A 26,385-nucleotide genomic window follows, 5' to 3' on the forward strand; every position below is an offset into this window, starting at 1 on the left:
TGTTGATGTGTTCTATTGCAAACCAAAAGGCAAAAAAATGAACTGCGCAGTTTTGTCCGGTCGTTGTCGCATGCTCTCTCCCGTCTCACCGTCCTCCAGATCAGTGGGGGAAGAAAAATTGCTAAGAAAAGAGCAACAACCAAAGATAAAATATAACAAAATAAATACCGTATTTGTACCAGTTTGTATTTGGGTGGTGATTGGAGAGCCCGTGTTTCCTCTAAAAGAACGTTCAGAGTTAATGTGGAGGGTCATACATTCACAACTTGGTGGACGTAGCAACCAAACGCAGTTCCCTTTAACCCCCTGAGGACCACAGGGGACACGTGACGCAATCCACACTGGAGACAGCCCCTTCCCGTTTCACAGTCGTACATCAGTGACCCCAGCACACCGTGTCATCACAGTGATCACAACTGCTCAAACATTGATACTGGTGAAAGAACAGAACTTACGAAAGGCTGAAATTACATTATGTTTGCTTATATAAACAGGAGACCTGCCTCTTCTGCCACCTCTGTTCAAAGCAGAGGTCCCACTGCTGTGGCTGTTTTCACAGAACAGGTGCGGCTCCCGGTTCAGTTTTTTGATGGTTAATTGTCCCAGGTTGAAAGTCATTGTCACACCAGTTCAAAGCCCCCTCAGGATGATGTGAAGACACGTTGCCACAGTGAGTATCCCCTGAACGTGTTACCGGGTGGATTATTGTGGTGATTATTATCATTATTACGCATTATATTAGTTTTCCGCTTCTCGCCTACAAACTGACCTGATGCCAAAGAACACTTCCGTCAGCATTTGCACTGAAAATAACTGGCGGAGTGGAAGAAAAAGTCAAATCTCTTAGCTCCCCCCAGCAAGGTTTTTGGCCAAGGAGCAATGATTGCTGATTAATTTTGATTTCGTTAAGAAGACGTGAAAACGATGCCGATCTGACACGCATTCTGCCCGGTGCGGCTCACTCTGAGATCCATCGGCATGACTCAACTCTGCCTGCTGGGAAATTTCTCATGCCAGGCAAATCTTAATGGTAATAAATGGCCCAGTTGCTGGCCGCAACCCATCGGAATTTGATCTGCCACTAAATGTGCCTCACTTAAAATGCATGTATCTTTTAACGAGTCGTATCCCTGTGTGCCAAGGATCTACCACCTTCAGCACTGCAGTAGACCCACTATGGTGCAAAATATATACAGTGCACTAAAGGCATTTTCTCGCCATCAAGTTTTCACCAAAGGGACAAAAAAAAAAAGAAAATCAAATAAGTCATTCTTCTTTGGATCTGAAAGGTAAGAACATTCTCTCCAAGTCCAACCATTCATTTGTCAGCTTGTTTTTGATACACGTTTTCACTCCCTTTGTGTTTATTGCAGAGTCCTCGTTAAAATGCCCCTGCGATGTGGTGCACATGACAGTTATTCTCAGAGTGAGTGCTGGACGCAGTCTTCTGAAAGGACAAAAAAATAACTCTCACAGAAAAAAAAGCCTAGTGATGAGTATACTTTGGTGGATGGTTTTAAAAAATCAGAAAAGAAAAAAATGAGAAAATGAAACCTCATGCACAAAGTCTGTACACCTCCATAGAGCAGAGGATAGATATGTTGCATATAAAATGTAAAAAAAAGAAAGAAAAAGGGACCCAGCGATTTTATGTTATAAAGAGTAAGACCTGTGCTTTTTTGCTTCGTTTTGGTAGAGTAATAGAGCGGTATCAGTCTTTATTGGATTGATTGGGTGATTGGTTGAAGGATGACAGCAGAGATAGAAAGGTGGACTCAGCAGGGTGTGGCTCGGGTGTGGAATTAGGGGCGGGGTCAGTGGGCAAATGTGGACATAGAGGTCCGGGCTCTACGGCTCCAGTTGAGTCCTGAGCTGGTCCCCGCCTCCACACTGCCCTCTGCTGGCTGGTCCCTCTTGCGCAGCTTGGTGGCAAGCTGGATCAGGCCCTGGTCCCAGTCCTCTGGCAACAGCAGCATCAGGAAGCCCAGGCAGATAATAAAGACGGCGATCAGACGAACTGTGTTGAAATGGATCTCACAGGTATACAGGTCCACCACTGCAAGGGAAGAGACAAACTCAGTCTCAATACAACACTACCACTGCAAGTGGGGAACTACTTAAGACACAGCAATGCAAAAAAGAAACCAGTGCCCAACTGTCACCTTGTAACCCTGTTCTTTTTCTCATTGCAATGAGAGGCTCTGCACCGCAACTGTTTCAACAACAAAGCATGATGACAAATACAGTGATTTATTTCTGCAGGGCCGCAGTTGTCAGCATAAGAAGTGTAACTCAGAGATGCACACTTTCTACTCAACCTACTATGCACCCTTGTGTCTACAGGGATATTTCTCATCAACCAGCCTGCTCAAGGCCCCTCCTCTTTGAAGATTTACCATGTGACCTCATGCTGTGACCAGCGGAAGGACAAGCAGTAACGACAGTGGAGAGATGGATGGATGACTTACTGGCATTAACAGGGACACTAAGGACGATGCCCAGGGAAATCAAGGTGGGGTATGTTATTGCGATTCCGAAGTTTACCAGGATGTTGAAAGCTGGGGATGAAAACAGAACAGAAAAACTAAGCAAAGTCTTTTGACATAAATCCCATGGATTATCAACTGAGATTTTTGACATGCACATCAAGACATTACAGACGCTGATGCCAGTATAATATTGTGTACTATCATTAGAAACTATTTTCATTAGCCTTCATTCATTGTGTTACATTGAGGCTTTAATACATCATAGAATATATGGATATTTAATGCTTGTGCATACATTGTATTAGTATATTGTATGTAGCATCAGTTTCTTTATTTCTAATCTAGTAGGTTTAAAATGAATTAAAATGTCATTAGTGTGGCTCCACAATAAAAAAAAAACACAACAATGCATTAAATAAATAAAACTGGATGTGGAAAGAATTGACAATCCACTAAGGACCTGCTAAGAGCCAGTGACATTATGTGTGCTTGGTACAATTAAACATATAATTTCATATACTTCATTTCAAAAACTTATCATTTCCTCCAAAAAGATACTAGACACATATGCAATATAACAGCTTTAAACTAAAGATGATTTTTCAGAGAACAGTCCTTGGTGCCTTTTCAGTCCATTTGTTCAGTTATGGGTCTCAGGTATGAGGTTCTGTTGGTGCTGCCTTTTGCCTGACCTAGTAAGAGGCCGGCCACACCACACAGGCACGCCCAGGGGATTTCATCAGGTGAGCCGAAGTACTCCACACGCGTGAAGTAGAGGATGACCGGAACGAAGCTGATGAAGACAAAGTTGGCGCCCCCAACGATGGTCAGAAACAGCGCTGCCTCGCCGAACTTGGCGCTACCCAGGACCAGCTTGAAAAGCACCTGCAAGAAGATCAGCCCATCGTCCAATCAGTTTACAGGTGGAGCATTTCTGTTAGTCCGCTGCCCAATCAGATTACCAGAGGAGTGGTTCTGTTAGCCCATCGACCAGCACTTTACAAGAGAAGCTGGCCTGTCGGCTCACTGTCCAAACAATTTGAAAGAATAGCAGGCTTGCCAGTCCAATCTATTTATAAGAGGAGCAGGTCTATCAATTCATCTTCCAATCAGTTTGCAGAAGAAATGACATTGTTAGCCCGCCGTCCAATCAATTTACAAGAGATGCGGTTCAGTTCAGCCCTTCATCCTATTAGTTTACAACAGGAGCTGGTCTGTCAGCCCATTGTCCAATCAATTTTAAAAAGTAGCAAGTCTGTCAGTCCAATTAATTTAGCCATTCACCCCTGGGGAGGTCAGATGGATGGCAGGATGACAGTCAGACCTGCCAAGGGTTTGTTATCTGTCTGGCGCCAGGCCACCCCTGTCTGTTTATCAAAGCAGGCATTAATAAACACCCAAGACAAAATATACCTCTCCTAAGCAATAATATATTCCCTTCTGACTCTTCCTGCCAGAACTTAAGTTCTGCAGAAACTCAGAGACAGACAGAAATCACAAAGACTTGTCATGGAAATACACTAATACTAATAATATAGAATAACATTACCAATAACATTTGCATATATCAAAACTGTAGTTGAAATTATAATTATGATCAATCAATGAATCAAACAAATTGTATTTGTTACAGTGCATTTTTACAAGCAAGATTGCCACAAAGGTCTGTACATAGTTTATCTTCCAGAGGGAGTCAAAAAAAAACCTAAGCCAATTGGGAAAGAGCTTGAACTCTATTGACTCTGGGGAAAGCAGTCAAGAGATGTAGGAAATGTTATAAATAATGTAATTTCCTGCCACATTTAAGTAATTGAGCACTTTTGTACAGCAGTGTGGCATAGTGTTAAGGAGCAGGGCTTGTAATTCCCCACTAGGGCACTGCTGCTGCACTCCTAGGCAAGGTACCCAACCCAGAATTGCCTCAGTAAAGCTGTCAGCAAGAAACCATTTGTAGCTCATTTGTTAGTTAAGTCAATAAAAAAAAGAAGATGATGCCAACACTTGCCATACACATGTAAATAATACCAAGTGAATATTCATTGTGATAGTGTCTGATCAAAATAAACAAAATGAACATTTCAAATCTCTTTGGATGCTGTGGGGTTTCTTTTACCTTTTTAACTCACTGTAACTTCATTTCAGATTGATCTTTCTCAGGCCAGAGCACATGCAGTGTTTAGTATTAAATGCTATGCTGTTCCGAGTGCCAGGGCTGTCTCTCACCTTGTACAGTGCAGAAGTCGATGCGGAAGCCACCACTAGTGTGATGCCAATGACCGAGTGACTGTGGAACCCATCTGCGTATGTCATCATCACGATGCCAGCGATGGCCAAGATGGCCGCCACAATCTGAACAGGGAACAGGAGACATCACTGACACACAGCTGCAGGTAAGACAAGGTCAGCTCCATCTGCTGTCCACCTGCTGGACTATGTAATCCTTGTCCTGGAGGGCCACAGCGTCTACAAGGTTGGAGGGCAGGGGAAAAATTCACGAAGGGAGGGAGGAAAGAGAATTTTGGTATTTTTATCTGAATTCAGCAGTAGTAATGTTACACACACGCACACACACACACACACACACACACACACGCACAAACAACCACACGCAGACACACACAGTGACACATACATACAGCACCAATCCAGAACACAGTCCCCACAGGACTGACAGTGACGACAGCTTTTCCCACAGTGCAGGATTGATTGGCAGAGCTTCATGCACAGAGCCCGCAGTGGGCTATCTGCCAGAAGCCAGCAGGTAAAGTGGGTCCCTATCCATCACGGCCAGTGCCGTGAGGGCGGGCCTGCCCCAGCTGGGGCGATGGCCGAGCGAGGGGGGGCGGACACTTGTCCAGGTGATGAATAGGAAGAGGGTAGCAGCGCCTGAGTGGATTAGCGCCGCTTTACAGGGGTGTCAGGAAGATGAATGGGCTTTGCATGTTCGCCAGCCAAGTGCCCACAGAAACCCTTGGTAATAAAGGCTCTCTGTGGCGCGAGAGCTTGATGGACTGATGGGGCATCAGTCATGTATGCAAGTCTCATTTTCCAGAAGCTTGCCTTGTTCTGGACCAATCAGGGACCACCGGGGATCCTGGGTGTTTGGTTTCAAATAGCGCTATCAGCAGAATCCCAAGGTCAGGAGGCAAGGGAAGTGGTTTGAGGCTGAGGTCTTTCGCAACTCCACAACTCTGCCACAAGATGGCAGCCTTGAGACTAATCAACAGGGTCATTGCCTCCCCACTGCTGACAGGGCTATTTCCCACTTCTTGATAATCATGACTTGCATACATATGTGTTCTTGATGTCAATAGTGAAGTAGAGGCAAAGAGATTTTTCCCCATATAACACACACAGGCGGAAAGAATATAAACTCACAATTATGACAGAAATTTCAGCAATGTTATGGACAATGGCGAACTCCACATATCAATAATGGACTATTTCATACATGAGCCTAAGCTCGGACAAGGGTAGAAATCTCATGACAGTTTCAGACAGAAAATCCACAGCTATTTCAAAAGTGTATGTTTATTTTTTCTTTCTTACATGTCATTTATTTAACCTTGCACCTCAACAAGCCACAGTGAGCGTGACACAGGAGTAATAAACCCCTCTGAACCTCTCTTTACCCCTCCCAGTTACTGTCTACCCCTCCCTACCCCCTCCTACACCCCTCCCACAGCCATAGTGGTAGCAGGCTTAGGAGCCCACAGCATTAGTCAGGCTTTTCAGCGGCTCTGCAACAGGCCACATTAATAGTTCAGAGGGACAGTTCGACTTTCCCACTCCGTCTGTCTGCCTCTTTTTTTTATTTCCACATGACGGGAACCACCCCCGAATTCCCCCGCATTGCCGCAGACTTCAAAACTGCCTCTCTCTCTCCGCAATCCCCATCCCAGGAGTGGGAGAGAGAGAGAGAGAGAGAGAGAGAGAGAGCTTTCATCACAGCGAGGGAATGAAGGGAGAGGGAGAGGGAGAGAGGAAGGGAGTGAGAAAGAAACAGAGGGGGGAGACGTAGGCAGCGAGTCAGAGAAACAGCAAAAGGGAGGGAGGGGAGGGAGGGAGAGCGAGTCTGCAGAGGAGGAATAACCGCAGAGATGAAAGCGGCCCAGCAAATGCTACAGCACCGCAAGACAGCAGGGGAGAGAGGGGGACGCCAGCTCCCAACACCTCACACCTCGGTAATACTGGAAACCCTGCTGCCTCCCTTCTCCTCTCAGTCCCGGCTCCCCCTCCCTCGGTCTCTCACCTCTCCGGTGAGAGTGCTGACCCAGTCACAGAGCATAAACACGAGCTGCTGATGGAGTCGAGTCAACGGGGCTTTTAGCCCGGCCCCTGCCGTTGGATACCGCTGCACAGTGGCGAGCTGGCCAAATGTAGGCTCAACAGCAGGTCAGTGTTGTCATACAGACTGAGGCTGCAGCTTCCTCCACATGAAAACACACATGACCTTTTCCCGATTATTTATTAATCCACACATCAGTCACCACACAACCCTGCAAAAACACAACCCGTATAATGCCATCCAGATGAGATTACAGATGAGGACTGACCACCACAAGTATTCCCTTCAGCAAGAAGCTAACCCGTATATCCTTCCATTCATGCACACAGCTCTTTAAACACTCCTCTTGACCACTGCATGGTGGCAAGGTGCCACTTTTGACCTTGTCAAAATGTTATAACAGACAGTAAGATCACCCCCGTGGAGAACAGCACTGAGCTTCACGTGCCTGCTGTTGATGACTGTGTCTCACTCTCCCTCCCTCACTCTAATGTATCTAACGATCCCTTTGCTGTACAGTGGTTCAACACTGAAAATCGATAATCAGCCTCACAGACACAACCTTCTTAAACGAGAACAATATATTAGTATGGAAGCACTACATAATCATTACAGGAAATTTAGTCTGACTAAAACATTAAAGCCTTATTGGGTAACTATCATGGCAGCCAGTGCCTGGTTATCGGGCTACAGCTCTGGTACAGGAATTTCCCACACCTCCCCAAGTCCATCTCCTGCACGCCTTGCATCCGATTGCAACACATTCAGGTGCATAATTAACCAGCCCTTCCCTTTCATGTTAACACCCCCACCCCCTTCCTCCACAGAGCAATGATGTGGGTCTTGTTCAGAGGATCATGTATAAAAGATGCCAACCAGCATTACTTTCGCATTTGACATATGAAAATGGTTTATATGAAAAGGTGACTCCCTGTGTATCTACTATGCTTGTACCTTCCTAATAAAACTCCCCCTGCGGGGGGATTCTGATAGGGAGCCAATGACAGAAGCCATTAGCTCAGTAGATGGAATTTCTCAGGGTTACAGCTGCAGCAGACTGCGCTGCTTCGTTAGGCCTTTCTCGCTGGTGCAGGAGGTGCAAAAGAACAGGGAAGACTTGTGATTGTCAGCATATAGGAGCAGGCTGCCACCTCCCACTGCCACTGCCCTGATTTATGGAGGACTGTCCCAAGACCCACCACCAGTCCATCACCTGCAGCTTTGACCCAGCTATACTTTAGCTGCTTATCGATCCTCATGTTAGTCAGTGCACACACTCATACACTGTGATCTAGCCAGGGGTCTGGTACCCTTGCCCTGGCACCCATGAACTTCACAACCAGCACACATACAGTACCAGTCAAAAGTTTGGACACAACTTTTATTTTTTATTTTTACTATTTTCTACGTTCTAGAATAATATTAAAGACATCAAAACTATGAAATAACATTAATGGAATTATGCAGTGGTCAAAAAAGTGTTAAATAAAAACTTTCTTATTTTTCAGATTCTTCAAAGTAGCCAAAAAATATATATTTTTTATATTATATCTTACATAGGCATCAACTTCACGATTTATGTTTGTCTAAGAAACAAATTTCAAGCATTTAAGCATAAGCCTTTAGATCAAAATGTCTTTGAATGCATTGTTCCCATTATCTTAGTCAGGTGTGTCCAGACTTTTGACTGATACTGTACCCCTCAGCCCGGGGCGTGTGGACGCACTCACCCGGACGCCCATGAAGCGGTCCCGCAGCACGATCCAGGACAGCAGGAAGACGAAAGCCTTGTTGCAGCAGAAGAGGGCTGACACGTCAGTGCTGTTGATCTTGCGGAGCGCCTGCAGGTACAGGTAGTTGGTCAGCGTCCATAGCAGGCCGAACGGGGCCACCTTGGTGAAGAACACCTTCGCCGTTAGGCCGTCGTCTCCAAAGAACCTGCAGCACTCCCTACAGTGGAACACACGCACATTACAAACTGTTTATACACATGTATACACACACGCACAAACACACACACACACAAGCATAGACACATATTACAGTATTAAAATACATGATATATGCTGTACACACACTGCAGGTTAAATTCAGACACACTGGACACACACACATATATACACACACATATATACACATGCACATACACATACACAAACACACACCCAATGAAACATCATAGTAAATGTCTCTGAATGTCTGATATCATACAAAAACAAGATTTGCCCTGATTCTGAACTCTACAGAAAGAACTAGAACCCTGGTCCATGTTAACATGCTTGTGATAGCACAGCTCTGGTGAATTCACCTTCGCTAGCTAGAGTGCAAAGTGAACACTCTAGAAAGCTCTGAATATCATCCTGGTCAACATCCAAAAAGCTGAGGTGCTGTAAAAATACACTGACCAAAGCTCTTACAATCAAGCGGCTACACTCCAGTAACTCAATGAATATGAGGTCAAGGCTTCTTCTCATTTCATTACGGAACCTGGCCAGGTTCCTGAATCGATGGGAGAAACAGCCGCTCTGCTCTGGGGCCCACTCTCTCTCTGTAGTGCAGCCCGGGTAATCCAGGGGCATGTCAGTGTCAGCTTTCTCATGCTGCATTGCCTCTGACTGACATGTGTCAGCCCTTCCAGTGAGCCTGTGCAAAACCAGCCAGCTGCCTCCTGTGAGATCTCACAAAAATCATGTTTTTTTTCTTTCTCTTTATCTTACAGCAGATTTGCAGTTCGCTCTCCTATCTATCCTACCGTGTAAATCCACTGCCCCAGTGCATTATGGGGGCACTGTGCTGCAGTAAGTGCCATCTTTCAGATGAGGCGTTAAACCGAGACCCAGATTCATTGTGATCACTTACTGCATGAGAAGAGGTGTTATCCCCAGTGTTCTGGTCAAATTCCCAAACTGGCTGTCTGCATGTGGTCACCTACCCAAACCCCCTACAGCTGACTGGCCACACCTTCACACTGGTCCCACCCTCATTCCCCAGGTCATCAGTGCAATAAACTGAGATCACGTTTGACCTTCTTGAATAAACAAAGGTCAATAAAATCTCAGCCTCACTGGTCACATTTATCTGTTTCCCATAAAAAAGGCTTTCTCTTTGCAACCCATGCGTCCATTTATGCACAAGCTCCTTTCACTATGCACTTATTCTGGAGAGGCCAATCTGACACCCTTCTTGCAACCACAAAGGAAGCAGAAGGAAAGAGCGGCCCAGACCCTGGAGAGTACATGTCTAAGTGTGCAGCAGCGAAGCTGAGGGGCAATGTTACAGCAGGCAAGACACAATGAAAAGACATTGTCCCGCAGCCAGGGGAGCCATTCCAAATAGCTCCTCTTTGATACGTTCCCACCCTCCTGAGAGCCGATACCAGCTGAAATTTGCACGAGCACAAAGGCCGTAACACCAACCAGCGGCATCGCAACCGAGCGCGGCAAGAAACTACAGCTGGGACTTCCAACCCTTCACCACACGTTACTCAGAAATCGCCCTGCATCCATGGCTTGATTCATTTATGACGTGAAGGGAAATCAAAACAACCTTGCGTCTGCGTTTTTTTATAGCTGACGCTGTCACCAACTTCATTTAACATTGTGTTGTGCAGTGCACTGCTGAATTGGTTGCTAGTAAGCTGCAAGCTAAAATATGACATTTACATTAGATATTAGAGTGAGTTCATCTCAAAACCTGAATCCTGAAGCAATGAGTGCAAACGTAATCTTAGCCTGGGCATTGGAAACTTTGGTTGCATTCACCTACGCTATCAATGATCCAAAGAACACCAGGGAGCACATGTCAGAATGGTCTGTGCTTCATGCACATGAAGGCTCCTCTCTCCCTTGTTCTGTTTGAATATTACATTGGCTGACCTACCCACTTCTCCAGAATATTTAACTGGCAGCAAGAGGGGCTTATTTAGAGCTCTGATTACCTACTACTCAGTCCTTTTGAAAAGATGTAACAAATAACTGTATACATGAAAAAATACTAAAACCATCACTTCATTTGAAGAATGCAGAGGTGCAGATTATACCACGGGCACTGGATTGAGGCATTTGTCCCAGTCCTAATGAAAACATCACATCATCTTCTCTCTATTCTACTTCCTGAGTGTGTGAAAAGCCTCCCAGAGGTGTCCTTACCTGTCCTCTCAATCGCCGTCCAGGTGCCAAGATAATCTACTCCTATCGTGCCGAAGCCTCTCCGTCTCAGTCTCACTCTTTCGCTCTCCTTCAGTCTCTCCATTTCTCCTTCTCTCTCTCTATGTCTCTCTCGTAGGAGTACAACATACCTGTACTGTACCTCTCCATATATACCTGGAGTTACAATCACATCTGAAGTGAGTGTACTTATCCATTATACCTGCAGTTACGAACACACCTACACTATAGCTATCCATCTATACTAGGGGTTACAAACACACCTGTAATGTACCTCTACATTATACCTGGGGTTACCATCACACCCATAATGTTCCTATTAATTATATCTACAGTTACAAAACACAAGCACTGTGCCACTCCATCTACACCTGAGATTACAAACACACCTTTAACACAGCTCCCCATTAGTGAATGCCTATATCTGACTTTAATAATGTGTATCTGGACTGAAGACTATGCTGTACCGGTGACTGGGTCTATATCATAGTCTCTTTACCTGTACCAGGGCATTAGCTGTTAACTGCATCCACATCTGGGTAAAGGACACACCCATTCACACCGGCTGTGGAGGAGTAGCACCTACCTGAACCTCTGCCTGGGCGTTTGTCTCTCAGGACTCTTGCACAGGTGTCCAATGTAGTAGAGGGGGAAGAAGAGGCAGTTCCAGGTGGTGGCGAACCAAGTGAGGGTGAAGGGGGCATCGAACTGCTTGAAAGTGACCTTGGCCAGCTGGGTGGAGCCAGCCCAGGACGAGCACACGCACATCACCATGGCCACGCCCCACAGGGCCTTGCGCACCTGAACGGCTGTGATCCTCAGGCAGCAGCGCAGTCTCCGCCTCCCTCCCCCTGACTCCGCCCCCGCCCCGCCTGCCGTGGGCTGGCCATCTGCTGTCCCCACCACATTCTCCCGGGGCCGGTCCTCTCCTGCAGAGACGCACACAGAGAAACGTTAAAACATACCCAGAGACACACAATCCAAAGAGGCCGGAAAACATTTTGGAAAACCTATATTTTACATACTAGGACAGGTTTATTCCATTTCTGTTAGGTGTAAGACAGCACTGAAGATGTGATAAACCACATTCTTCAGCAGACTCAATTACACTTTCATTAACAAAGCCCTCATTTTCAAAAATCCACTTTACATTCGTGCTGTTCAGTTTCAATATATCTGTTGTTTCAGTTTCTCACTAACTTGCTCCTGCAAGGTCACAGAGTCTGCAGGCTTTTAAACACCTAAATCAACGACTGACTGTCTTGATTTAACCAATTTAGCCTCCCTCCATGGTGGTGAGTGGCAGTGCATTAAATACAGCTGGACAACCTGCTGGATTACAGTTCTCCAGGGCATGGGTGGCTCTGCATTACCATTTAACTGAAAACAACCTCATGAACATATTTCAGTCAAAATAGATTGAGATGCATAAAGTCTCAAAGTTAATCCTACCCCACGTATAAAACAATAAACACATTCCCAAATATATATAATAAATATACAATTTAGATTGGTATTGCAATGCATGTTAATTAAAAAATGAAGAAAATCAAGTTTTATTGTTTCTTGTCAATATTCACGAAAGAAAGTTTAATAACCCTGTATAAAATAACATATAGAAGCATCCCCTTTTCCTGTCTGAAAGAGAAATGAAAAGCAGATCTCTTGGCAGCGACTTACTACAAACACACACACACACACACACACACTGCGGACATTCACAATATAAATGACGTATGTAATTACCGGCAGCTGACTCTAAAGAAAAACAGCATGTTTCACAGAGACCATTACAGTCATTAGCCAGCATACTGTCCTGTCCTTTTTCAGTAAAACCCAATCAGTCTCAGCGAGAGAGAATTAAAGCTTGAGTGTTACCCCAGCTCCCAATCTTTTACATGTATTAATCTCTAATAAATCTCCTATAAAATGTTCATCTGTCCAGCAACTCATATTAGCTAACAGTCAGGCTGTGTGAGGCTGAGACAGACAGGATTGTGCCATTAATGGAGCTGTTGGTAACTTCCTCCAATATTTTTCTGTTTTTTTTTTTTTGGTCATGAAATTGAAACTTTCTATTTTAGGGAATTTACATAAATATATTTACTATTTTCCACAATGTAGGAGGAAGTGCATTTTTGATTATATCCATCCTGTCTCACAGTAACTACATATAAAATCTTCTTTTGGTAACCATGATTTTTTTTTTTGCCTTTCTTTTTCAAACGCTAGGGTGGGGTACCGATTGTCATGTGCTCGTTCTCAAATGTCATCACATGCACTTGTCCAAAATGTGGCACACCATAAAAACTGTTAGGGTCCACATAACTTTGCTGTGTCAGTAAGCTCTTAACACAAGTTACAGCATAGTGTATTGAATTTGGGGATGTTAAATTTGACTCAAGAAGAACCACTGTCCATTCAAATGAAGTATCATGAAAGCAAACATGTATTAATGCATTAATTTGGTAGAATAGATGTTTCTAAAATCCGCAAAATCCACAATCCTCTTCCACCACAGGGATATATCCTTCTTTCCAACATTGGTTGAAAGCCTAAAAACCTGTTTTATTTTGTTTCATTTTTTTAATCTACAGAACACAGCGGCATTCACTCATAACCAACAATCAAAATGATTCACCTACGGTAGAATAATTGCACAAAATCACCCCTTTCATGGATGGTTGTGTTTAGTGCTGCAGTATTTATGTGATAGTATATTCAGCTGAACAGCGCTTAACTTGTGAATCAGACTCTGCTCAGCAGTAGAGCAATAAAGTATGGTGTATAATTACACACACACACACACACACACACACACACACACAAACAAACAATATATGGGCAGGCATAACACACCGAATCCCTCTCTTGCTCAGAAATACAAACACATGTATACACATGCAAATGCAGAGCAATACTTTACACCAAAACAAACCCATACTTTCACTGACTGGGAGAAATGCATTAAAAGTTAAACATGCCCTTCACTTTAGGCTCCGTAGTACGCCAGCTAAAACAGAAAGCACCTTCCAGACACACAAGCACCAGTGCACTACTACAAATACTGCCACGGCAAAAGCAACAACAAAACATAACTCCAAATACAACAATACAGAGTTGTATCGCTTATGTTCCCTCATCAGCGGGAGGGATTCATAAGCATGCTGAAAACAGCACTCTGCCCTGTCTCTCTGGTCTCCATCAAAAGCACATCAAAGACTGCACTAATGGTGTTTTCTCTGGATAAAGACGGGCCGCAGGGGGTCTGTTTCTATTCATCTTGCTCTGTCACCGCTGGATCAATGGAAAAGAAATGAAAAATATAAAAACTGTCTGTAGCACAAAAAAATCCTATTGCACAATTGACTTAAATGGGTAGACAGTTTTTATACAGCAGCTGTTTGAATTCGCACCAAGGGTATCTTTGACCACATGTCCAGCCTCTTTGTTCATATGGCCCGACAGGGAAATGAGGGAAAGAATTATCTGGCGTGACCTCTAATCATCCGAATAACTGTTAAATAGAAAATACAAGGCAAAAATTTAGAGAAGATTCATTGGCCACATTGATTCCTATTATGTGCAACGATCTTAGGGATCCTTGATTAAAAAACACTGTTGAAATCAGGCCATATTGTGTCGTATAATGACAGAAGACCCTCAGTGAAGTGAGTGAATTGCAGGAAAACAAGTAATCACTGTAATATATAGCATATATTATAATTCTTTTGTCCCCACCCCCAAACCCAAAAACAGATTGTTTTCATTAGGCTGGATTGGCTGGCACACAGTTTATCTGCAGTTCCACAGGCATCGGCCCAAACACTTTACTGTGAGTCAAATTTAGAAATCAGTTTTTCAGTCTTGGCGGCTTCAGTGTCAATGGCTGCTGACTAAACAAAACAATGAATCACCCGAAGGAGCAAAATACACACACAAAGGCCTTCGGGTTCACACACACACACACACACACACACACACACACACACACACACACACACACACAATCCCGCTGCCATTTTTACACACCCTGATAGAGCTTGGTTTCCGCTGTTGGCGACCGGAGACCAGTCAGAAACCCAAGCTCAAGGTGACTCCGGCAGCACAGTTTGTCCCTCACAGGCCCCCATCATGAATCCGTCGCTCTGGCCACCGCTCCACACTGCAGCAAGTTTAATCTTCCAACACGGTGGCACATGCCAAGCCAATCAGAGTGGGGGGGAGAGAGAGACTGAGCTAAGCATTCTGGGCCAGAGGAGCTGGACACCAGCCCTGGACATTGCCTCAGTGACAAGAAACATCTTATCACACGCCACCCACCTCACACCCAATACACGCCACCTTTCCTTACGAATACTACAGGAATATAAATCCAATACCAAGTGCACCTGTAAAGAAAGTCATTTAAGAAATTTAAGTCAGATGACACGTACAAACATTAAAAATGCTGCCATACTCCTGCATAGGATCAGGTACCGCGCTGTTCATCAGGTAGGCATGAGGCAGAGAGTTGATGAGGTCCAGAGTGCATGATTCCTGCAGAACTCCATTAATACTCATGGTTTCATTCCCCTTAATTACCGCCTAACTCGAGTGGCTCACCGAGACTCTCCACCCACTAGCTGTTTGACTAGCAAATTGATCATTAACAGTGACAGTCTCTGAGAGGTTGCCCTTGGCCTCCTCAGTGCACAGTGCTATACCTCATGCAGCTCTCTTTCACTGTGTAATTTATTTATTCAGGCAGCCAGCCTACGAGTGCCTTCCATTACTCACACTTTACATTAAGTGTTAAGCACACAGACTTTAGTGGACAATGAGTGGGACAATTAATTGAGGCGCATTGGTCTGGAAGCTATTATTTTCTTAAAGTATTGCATTTAGACACTCAAGGGGTACAGGTGGACTGCACTGGAACTAAGAGAATATAAAGGCTATAAAAACTGGGAAGAACACAGGGAACTATAATCACAGGTCAAAAAAGGTAACATAACTATCTGGTTATGTTACTTATGTTATATAGTTATATTGCTTTTGTCTTTCCCCATCAACAATGCTCATCAGTCTCTTATAATTTCCTTACTGCTATTTACTCATGATGGTATGAACATACACACGGCCTTGTATTTAAAAAACTTTGACTTACTAAAAGGAATAAATTACCCTGCCTGCTATCAGTTTTTAGGAGCACTGCTTCAGAAAGTTTTGGGAAAGCCAGAGAGATTCACATCTCTTTGAAATTGGGAGTAAGCTTGTTTTAATGGCAAACAAGGAAGCTGTGACTGCCTTCAAAGGAAGAGGGGTAAAATATCTTTTTAAAGCTCAGTCCAAAACATTTTAACCCAACATGTACTTTAGTATCAGCTATGCAAGTGCAAACCCTGCAGCACTTTGCTTAGATGACTCTGGAATGACAACCCAGCTGTGAAGAACCCTACACTATAAGCCCTGAGTAACCTGTGCAGATGATGCAAGTAACAGCCATCTTGTCAAGTGTGCTTTACACGTCTACACCCATTCTGGTATTCTGTCTAGTGTGACCCCCCCCCCGCCCAATCCCGTTCATTTTCACTAAGGTCACATTAAGCATAGGTGCTTAAGAGGAGCGGCCATCCTGGTCTCAGCCCTCAGCCCGCCTCCCCCCTGCTCTACCGCGGCTCCACTCCCCATTCCAACTTGCTGCCGGTCTCTGCAGTGCAGATCTCCCGCTGACGACAGCGAATCCCGTCTGCCGGCTCCTTTCCACTTCACAGAGCTCGGCCATGACAAGCCAAAAAAAAAAAGGAGACACGCTCACTCACTCTAATACTAACACACAGAGCGCTGCTGAGAGCCACACACTCCTAGCTTGATCCCTCTCTAGTTTTACTTCAGTATAAAGGAGGGTGTTTGTGTGTGTGTCTGTGTGTGTGTGTGGCTGTGAGAACACACTGGCTGAGCCATCACGCAGGGTACAGAGGGGGGGTGGGTGGGTGTTCATCTCCGCAGCGCCACTCCGCTCTGTGTGCATGTGAGATTATTTCCCAGCTTGCCGCTCTGGCTGGCTCATTTGGGAAGCACATGCTGATAATCAATCCCCGCCGCCTGACAGGTTCCTCCAGGTTCTGCCGCTTGCAGTTGTTTATGTGACGGCGACTCCGCCGGAGAGACCCGCATCCCAGAATCCCTCTCCATCGATTTTGTTCTCAGCCCTCTGAATCCACACTAAGTGGGTCGCACCGAGAGAGCATGCTGCACGCGGAGAAGCAAAGACTTAAAAGGCAGGAGTAAAACTCAGAGAGAATGATTAATATACACTGGGCTGCATGCATTCCCACACAGGCACGGCTCCTACATTTCCCCCTTTACAGCCTTTTAACAGCTTGCATTTGTATTCAACGGTTTTAGCTGTCAACAGGCAGCTTGCAAACCAAGCACTGCAATGTCAAAGCCAAACAAATATATATCCGTCTTAAAACAGCATCTGCTTTTGATTATGAGGTGCAATAGTGTGTAAACATATGTATATGACACACACATACTCACATGCATTTATTTCCACATGCTGGGTTACAATAACAGCTTAGGGAGAATAAGTAAACAGTTCCCACGTTCTGTGATAGCTACCACTACATTGTTTTTTTTGTTCCACACAGCATTCCTCAGGTGAACCATGTATCATATAGATTAACCTGTATTGATTAGGTGACAGTCAAAGACACTTAATCTCAATTAGTCAATATTATAGTTTGGCAGCTTCAAAGGGGTTTGTTCATGGCGCAGGACTCTCACTGAGCAGAGAAAGTTTGTTTGCTACGCTGTCGGGTAACAGACGGACAGAGTGTCAGCGGGACTCAGCTGTGATGCCACACTGTGTCGACCCTGTCCATCAAAATCAACTCAGCATGTGCTGGAGAGCAGGCGCGTCTGTGGGGCTGTCTGGCAAACTGCAAAAAACAAACCGACAAACGCTGTAGGAATGAGGATATAAAAAAACACATTCCAAACGCTCCGGTGGTGAGTGTGCCCAGAGATGCCCATAGGCGGGGACGAACAGAAGTGCAGGAGCACTCACTTTTTTTAAAAAAACAGATAAAAGATCCATCCCTCGCCCAGAACCACACCACCCCCCTTCACTCTCCCTCTCTGGCTGGGAGCCGTGGCTAGGAGGCAGCCGCACTGCTCACTCGGTCACCGTAGCGATGTCGGGACGGTGACTTGCCCAGCTGGTGGAACAGCTGCTGCGGATGCAGTCAGTCACGGCCCGTACTGGCCGCCCGCACCGCTAGGTGACAAGATAGTACACCGTTGCGGTCCCCCGATGGGAACGGGGCGGCTGCGTTCGCCTACCACAACGACACTTTAGCGTCGCCCCGCTTAACCCCTGTGAAAACACCTCTGTCAGCACAAGCTGTTTAGATAGACTGGCAGGAGTCCAGCCCTCCCGCGGATCAATATTCTAAATATCTGGCCGCAGATTCCTTGTTAAATTAATGCATGAGGCGTCACCGCAGGTACTTTCTTTGAGTGTTTGAGCTGACTCCCCAAGGGTGTTCTCCACACTTTCCCACTTTTCATGCCAATGAAGGGACGTGGGGGACTGGGGGTTGCCTCATGCATCTGGATCAACCTCATGTAGGGTGAGATCACACATCTGAAAAACCTGACTGGATAGAATCAACTAATTACATGCTTAATTTTGCCATGGGACTTAACTCTCACACTTTGCAAGCTGGTATTGAGTTTCAAAAACAAACTTGAGGAGCTATTACTATATTACTCACAACATGTCCTATTCAGTTTGGTTGTACTGACTGCTCCTGACGCAGACCTCCTACCTCTTTGTCTTACCACCTCTGATGTGGATCACATAGCAGTTCATATCAGGAAACGGGCTAAAGGAGGATGGGATCTGAGTTTTACAATGCCAACACTTTCAATATTCCTTTACAGTTACGTACATCCCGTAACTCCCATTTTGATTACCCTGATATTTCAGCATTAAATGGCTCCCAAAACTGAAAATTTCAATAATAAACTCCACTCCCTTTTGAGCTTTTCATGTTATCAGTAAGAAAATGAATAAAATAAAACTGAATTAGGGTGTAATTTGAAAATGTTAATGAGAAAGAATAAATTTGGATTTTTCTTCATTTGTTATAATCACTTTTGATCTTGTGGTCAAATACTTGTGGTAAATAATAATATTGAGTCTCATTACTGCTTTATAGTACAATGATGTAATAAAAATGTAGTTTTTAAACAGCCATGCAGCTTACCCACCCACCCTGCCGAGGAGGTATATCTGCACCTCTACCACTCACAGCAGATCACATCGCACTAAATTTACATGGTTCACGAGCGGCCAGGGCTAAGGGCGTTTCTAAAAGGTATGCCAGCAACACCCCGTCCTTTGGCTAAATGAACACTCTGTCCCGTCTGCACCAAAGGAGGAAAGCCTGCCGGATCACATCTGCGTGTTTTTCTCAGTATTCCACAGCCCGCACTGGTACACTAGAGAGCCACCCTGCAGTGGCGGCCGTTTACTGATGGCTTCCTGCAGACCAGAGGGGATTGATAAAGAGCAGTAACCAGCACTCATCCACCTCTGGGTAGACGTTGCCACAGACAGGGTGTGTTGGACATGTCACCATGACTCAGCTCTACACACTCACTCACTCAGGCCGTCACCCTCTCGATTTCCACATTTTAAACGTTTTATATGCATTTTACGGGCATGACAAACATGTATTCATGGTGCCAAAGCCTATACATGTCAAACAGAAGAATATATTGTTTATTGGCCGACTTTCAAGACCAGAGTGTTTACTGTGTGAGCGGGGTGCTTTTTGTGTCACTCACTGCCCATCAGGCTGTGGCAGTAAAGTAGGCTGCCAGTCATGCAGAGCTTGGATCTTCAAGGACAACCTAACTGACTCGCTCATTCAGTTACTGATTCTCTCACTCACTTCATAATTTATTCCCAAACTCATTCACTCACTTAACTCACTCAACAACTTCCTTACCCACAAACTCACTCTCTTCAGTGCTTGGTAACTTATTCACTCACCAACTCCATCACTCACTTGCTTGCCCTTTCAATTAGCACTCCTTGCTCCAATAAATCACTTAGTCACTCACTCAGGTCAACACACTTACTCATCTCCTTTTGGCTGGGGGCTCTCTTGTTAATTTCCTTTAAGCATAATGGGTAGGATGGGCCACTATGGATAACCCTTCAAGTCATGTCTCTGGCTTTGTTGGTACTCTACACAGCTGTACGAGTGGATACAGAAAGCTATGTCAGCTGCCCTGGATAAGGGCATTTGTTTAAGACACTGAATGAATAAATGTTATTTTAGGGTTTATCACGGCTCTTTCCATGCATGTGGATGTCTCTGTGTATTTTGCCAATATTTCCTAAAAATTCACTTCCCCTATACTCAATCCTATTAAAAATCATGAGACACAACCATCCGATTGTGACCACAATGTGACCACACGCAGCATGAAGAGAATAACACTGGAACATTGCAGTGGCCAGCACAGACCCTCTACCTCAACCTGACAGCACTTTGAAACAAAGTGAAATGATAGATCTTTGAAATAAACTGGAACACAGAATTAGGGCAAGGCCAAGACAGCCCTCTTCAGTAGCGGAGCCTACTAATGCTTTAAAGGAAGAGTGAAGGACAATACCACCAGCTCTCTGCTAGAAATTAGCAGACAGTCTTTCACGACTCACTGAAGCAGTCATTAAGGCCAAAGGCTGGCTAACATGCTATTAATCTCTTGGAATAAAGACATGTTTCATTAATAACTACCTTGTCCCATGATTTCTGGGAGTGTATTTCCCTTCAGTATTCAGATGCAAGCTCATTGACATACTGTCGGCAGATCGCTGCAGTTAACACAGCCCTGGGTATCCACAAACTGCAAGCTGCGGACAGGGACATGAGTCCTCGCAATGGCTGGTCTTTCTGTGCATTTAATACGCGGCCACAGTGTTTGTAAACAACTGATATCCCTTTCATTGGATACGCAATAGAGTTGTGGTGAAAGGAAAAAAAAATACACACACTTTAGAGGCTTGCTTTGGCAGTCAATGAAACTCGATCATTCCCTGGAGGAGGGAAGCGCTTTTAAATAGCTTTAAAGACTGAGTCCATAATGTTACAAAAAATGTAATCAGATACTAGATACAAAGACAGACAGGAGCTTTAGAACTCCTCCCACTCTCATTGCCTTTGGGTCCGGAGACAATAGGCGAGAAGCATACACACAAATACTCAGCATAAACATGGTGGAGAGATAGTGCTTTTTTCATGCCCAAGGATTAACATCGCGTAAGAAGCATTGAAATGCCTTCAAAGGGCTTTTTTAAGGAGAGGGTGGAGGCTTAATCATCACGGTGAAAATTAAAATGAACAGCTGTGCCATCCCTGGAAGAGAGCTAATTCTGGTGCTCAACATCAGGGCACTCAGAGGAACCATAAAACACCTCTCTCTGGTGTGTTCTTGGTCTTTCATCACCACTTCTTAGAACATAAAGACAACCTTCAGCTAATGACTTAGATTGCTTTTAACTCTCCAGCAGCATGAAAGAGCTTGCACACAATGAAAGCTACGCCACTCTCATCAGATGGAGGTCTTTTAAGCAAAAAATACTAATGCCAAACATTCAATGGACCTATTCCACATTCTCTGCAATCTCATGAACAGCTCTTCTGCAAATGGCAAGGGTCGCCAGTGTTCACACACAGCTCAGATTCTAGTCCACTCTCAGTCAAGGACACTGGGCTGCAAAGGTCCTTGATCACTGTGAAAAGAAATAGCTTCATTAGCGCAGCATATTCATATCATTGTCATTATCTAAAAGCCACTCAGTCTGGACATGAGCCGAGGGTGACAGAGAGAGACAGAGCGAGAGAGAGAGAGTGGGGGGGAGAAGAAAGAAAAAGGGAGATACGGAGAAAGAAGAGACAAAGAGAAAAGGGAGAAGGGGAGAAAATAGCAAAAAAGGAAGGTAAAGAGGGAAGAGGGAGAGAGAGAGCGAGAGTGCAAAAGACAAGGAAAGAGAGGTGCTCTAGTGTCACCTAAATACCTATCAAGCAGTCACAGAGAGCCCCTCAGCTAAGTCTGTGCATTTTTACACAGACATCTTATGGTACATTATGGTGAAATGTATAGAAAGCAGTCTGTTGGCGCACACAAACCCAGGACCCAGGAGCTAAGAGGCAGCAGGACTCATTCCCCTATTATTCTGCATAACATTTCCCATGCAGCACAACCATGTGCAGCCTGCACAATACCTTCATAAACAGTGCTATGTAATAGTGTGCATTGATATTCATGCCTGTCTTTGCTTTGTGACAGCTGTCATAAGAGGGTACAGTTAACCATGAGTGTACTGTATATGTCACACAGCTCAGGGTGCACAGGCTTTGCTTACATAAGCTGTATTGTATCTGTTCAGATATTGTGTGATCAGTGAATCTTACATAACACTCGTAACAGCATTATCATACATTGTAAAGGTGGGGGGATGTTGTTTCTTTAATAATACAGGGGAGTGTCATGTTCTCACACAAACAAGCGAAGACAGGCCAACGCGAACGCCGTCTGAAGAGCACAGAACACAGACGCAGCAGCGCCCCATGAATCACTTCACCTGCAGAGCGGGAGGCACTATCTAGAACTGGCTGCTCCCTCTCTCTCTCTCTCCCTCTCTCTCTCTCTCTCTCTCTCTCTCTCTCTCTCTCTCTCTCTCTCCGATTCCTTTCACATGGAGGTGCTGTCCTGCACTGACTCACATACAGTCCCGCAGAGAGCCAAAAGGCTGCAGCGCTTGACGGAACATGGCCTCTACCCTCCGCTCTCACAGAAACATTAACACAACCTCCTCCTTCTCCACTAGTCCTCCCTGCCGCCTGTCCCACCTCCTCCCAACAGAATCTGCCATCTATTTCCTGCAAACTTGAACCCAGAGCCTTTGCTCAGTGCTCTCAGTGAGTCAGACACAGATAACCCACCTTACCTTCTTGCGCTCATTAGCAACGCAAGGTGATTATTGCTGCTGGCTCCAGTGGTCTGAAACACTGAGATGCTCTGCATCCCTGTCACACTGAGTTTGATGCAGAGAAGCCAAGCAGCTTTTTAAAGATTTGGTGGGACTCTGTTTGGGATTGAAACCCACAGCCCTCTGGTGGTAGGGCAGTTGTAAAACCTCAATTTGATAAAACAAATCTTTATGACCGAACACAAAGCCAGACTCAAAGTGGTCAGCATCTTTGCGCCGCCCTCAACAAACACTGGCAACCTAGTGTTTCTAAACAGGGGGCTCTCACGTCAGCAGCGAAACCTGCATCCCAACACAGCGCTGGGATGATCCCATTGGTGGCTTCGACAGCACACAGGGGGTGTAATGGTTCTCAGTTTTCACACTGGAAGTAGCTGAAATTTGAAAACAATATTAACACTGCCTAAAGACCCACAAGCACATGCATAATCCACGCAGCAAGGATGTAAATGGACATCTGCAATTACTTCTGCTTTCCACTTACACAAAATGTCCAACAAAAAAGGTCAGTTTCCTATATAATCACATAACAAATTAGTAGAATATTGTTCAACAAATTAAACATTATTCAGCCCCTGATGCTTTTGTAAGTGGTCCACTTCACCCATAAAATGTATTTCATAAAGAAGTGCTGACTTACCAGGGCTGAAAATATGTCATTTCCTAAGTGCATGATGTCACTGCCTCCACGGTTCTGTGTGGTATAGGCTCGTGCTCTTCGTGCTTAAGTACTGCTTGGCTCTTCGACTGATTTGTTCTGAATACCAATATGTGATGTGGGGAATGCCCTGTGCTCATTTAATCTTCTGCTGCAAAGGGACACTGCTTGTGGGTGTGGGGGCGTCCCTGCAATAAATAACTTCAATCGACTCACACAATATGGATAGGCTGACAAACAACCAGAAGCAAAAAATGAAGTGTGGTCTCTAAATTCTGTTATATATCTTCAATTTAAAATTACATCATAGATATGACAATTTCAAAAATACATTTGGCAGCCAAAAAAAAAGGATGTCAACTGTTTACCAATCGTATTGTCTTCTACTGCAGGTGCCTAAAGAAAACAAAAATATCCTGTGCGTGACCAAGCGTGCATAACAAGACAAAAAACATTGCAGGAGGAAGACTGCAATGCACTGTGTTCCCCTACCAAGAGGGGAGAGGCACGGTGCCTGTTTACTAGCAGTGCACTATAACTGCGACTGAAAAGCGGGAAGGAAAATCAATTTCTAAGGTTTTTTTTCTGTGGAATGTCCATATCCGCCTGTAGCCCTTAATCTGACCGCCATGCATAAACGACAATCAGATCGCGCTTAAACCTTTTGCTGCTCCGATCGCACGCCCTTTTCCTGCGATAAAAGTTACTGGACAGCCGAGTGACAGACTCCAAAGCAGCGCGTTCGCTCCAAGCACGCACATGCACTAATTGATATCTACAACATAATTTTCTCTCACACAATTACATCAACAACACAAAGACGTTTCGGTGGACTCTCAGTTTTTCGGTCTTAAACAATTCAACGGCAAACTACCTGCAGCCATACAGGGGGCCACCCGGTCCAGCACGCAAATGCACTCCCGCGACATACCCGACCCCTTTCCCGAACTTCACTCTGCACCGTACACCCCATAGGTCAATATGAAAACCAAAGCGCGTACCTTCCACTTTGGTTAAGGTGAGCACTGGGCTGTTGCAGGCGGACAGCGGGGCTACCCTGGCTGAATGTTTCTTCATTTTGACGAGCTCGGGTAAGCAGAGCTCTCCCCTCCTCGACTACATCCCTGAAGCTAATGTCGCAGCTATCGCTTTGGCTGAACGGACTCTTTAACGTCTCCTCTCTCCCTCTTCTTCTTCCTCTTCTTCTTCTTCTTCTCTCTGTTCCCTCTCGCTGTTCCCCTCCCTTTAAGCTTCTGCAGTATCCCCGCGCGCCGTGCTGTCACTCTCTACAGTGGAGATTACTGCAATTCCACCACGTCACGCAGACTTCACGCACCCACCCGTTCCCGTCTCGCGCCACCCCACCCCCCTACGCCTCCCCTCTTTACCCCAGCCCAACCCAGATGAGCCCAGCCAAACCCCCATGGTGTGGTCTCCCCCGGGGAGTTTCAGGGGCAGTCGGATAAGGAGGGGATTGATCGAATAAGCAAAGACGTCTACTGTGGACCGTGTGACAGATTCAATAGGACAGGCGCGGACGGCAGGGCTATGTATCTGGGCACACAAGGGCAATTTGAGCACGATGCTGGGCTTTTCCAAGAGTTCTTAATTCATAGACAGTTGTGAATACGGATATAGATCTAAAAATGCACAAGGAAGCAAGATAATTTCAAATGCATGCTGAATGCGTGCTCATATAAAGATTACCAACAATTCCCCTGTTGATGTGAACAGGTGGGCACAATAAGAGCTGTGGTTTATATATCAAAACCATTTTCCATGTACAGAGCGTATGACATGATCTGCAGACAACTGTGCAACCATCTGCACATGTGCAGGAAGGTGCCAGGGCAACAAGTCTTTACATCATTTGGGCCAGGATAACATTAAAAACAGGGAAATGTTTTCAATTGCCACACCCAAACATAATACTGATATGCTGGGCAGCAGACCACCTGGTGTGCACTCATCACTCATTCTTGGAATGTGTCAGCTAACATGGTTACTAGATCATGTATTTTACCTTTTTAAAGTCACCATTTCTCATTCTGCTGTTCCTTTCTAGTCCTTTCTCAGCATCTTGCAGGTCTTCCCCTTTCTCAACACTTCCTTTGCAATTCACAGCCTTCTTCCTCTTTCTTTTCTCAACTGACTCTCTTTCCTCATTTTCCTCTAGAACAGACATCTCTCTCTGGCTGCAAAGCGACCACTTCATCCCTATTTGACAGGTAGTTGGCGACTGACACATTGCATCTACTGACCCCAGAATGACCCTCTGTAAGGAATCCAAGCAGTCTCTCTTAGGAGGAAATGTGCAGCGGCGGTCAGGGAACAAGGCCAGCATCAAGGACGTTTCTCAATTCTTCCTCAGTGGCACAACAGCAGAATCAACTTGCCTGTGTGAGCGTGTGCGTGTTTGTCTGTGTGCTCACGCATGTTTTTGTGTGCGCGCAAACCTCCGTGCAGGAAATTCAAATAAATAATGCAGCCAGACTGCATAATAACAGCCAGACTCCCCCTCACACAAGATAAAACTCTAACTGGGACGAGGTGCTCCTTAAGAGTTCCCTCTCCACGTATCTTTCAAATCCCCCCTCCCCCCTATATATTTATTAACAACTAACTTCGCTGAGATTTCTTTCCTTTTATCATCTCACCTAGACCCCCAGTGCCTGGCCGTTGTTTCGACAGATGACAGAAAGGGAAGTGATAAGTGCAACAGA

General features: G+C 45.1%; 1 protein-coding gene across 1 annotated transcript; it reads right to left on the reverse strand.

The window, feature by feature from the left end:
• Positions 1-15: 15 nt before the first annotated feature.
• Positions 16-24,853, reverse strand: slc35f3b (solute carrier family 35 member F3b). Its single transcript, XM_036546839.1, has 7 exons — positions 24,664-24,853; positions 11,530-11,872; positions 8,508-8,727; positions 4,713-4,838; positions 3,182-3,374; positions 2,469-2,558; positions 16-2,056 (listed from the first exon to the last, which is right to left on the reverse strand). The coding sequence occupies exons 1-7, from the start codon at positions 24,737-24,739 to the stop codon at positions 1,815-1,817; spliced, it is 1,290 nt and encodes a 429-aa protein (XP_036402732.1). The 5' UTR covers positions 24,740-24,853; the 3' UTR covers positions 16-1,814.
• Between the last annotated feature and the right edge of the window lie 1,532 nt (positions 24,854-26,385).

The sequence above is a fragment of the Megalops cyprinoides genome, chromosome 15, assembly GCF_013368585.1.
Source record: "Megalops cyprinoides isolate fMegCyp1 chromosome 15, fMegCyp1.pri, whole genome shotgun sequence".
NCBI classification, from domain to species: domain Eukaryota; kingdom Metazoa; phylum Chordata; class Actinopteri; order Elopiformes; family Megalopidae; genus Megalops; species Megalops cyprinoides.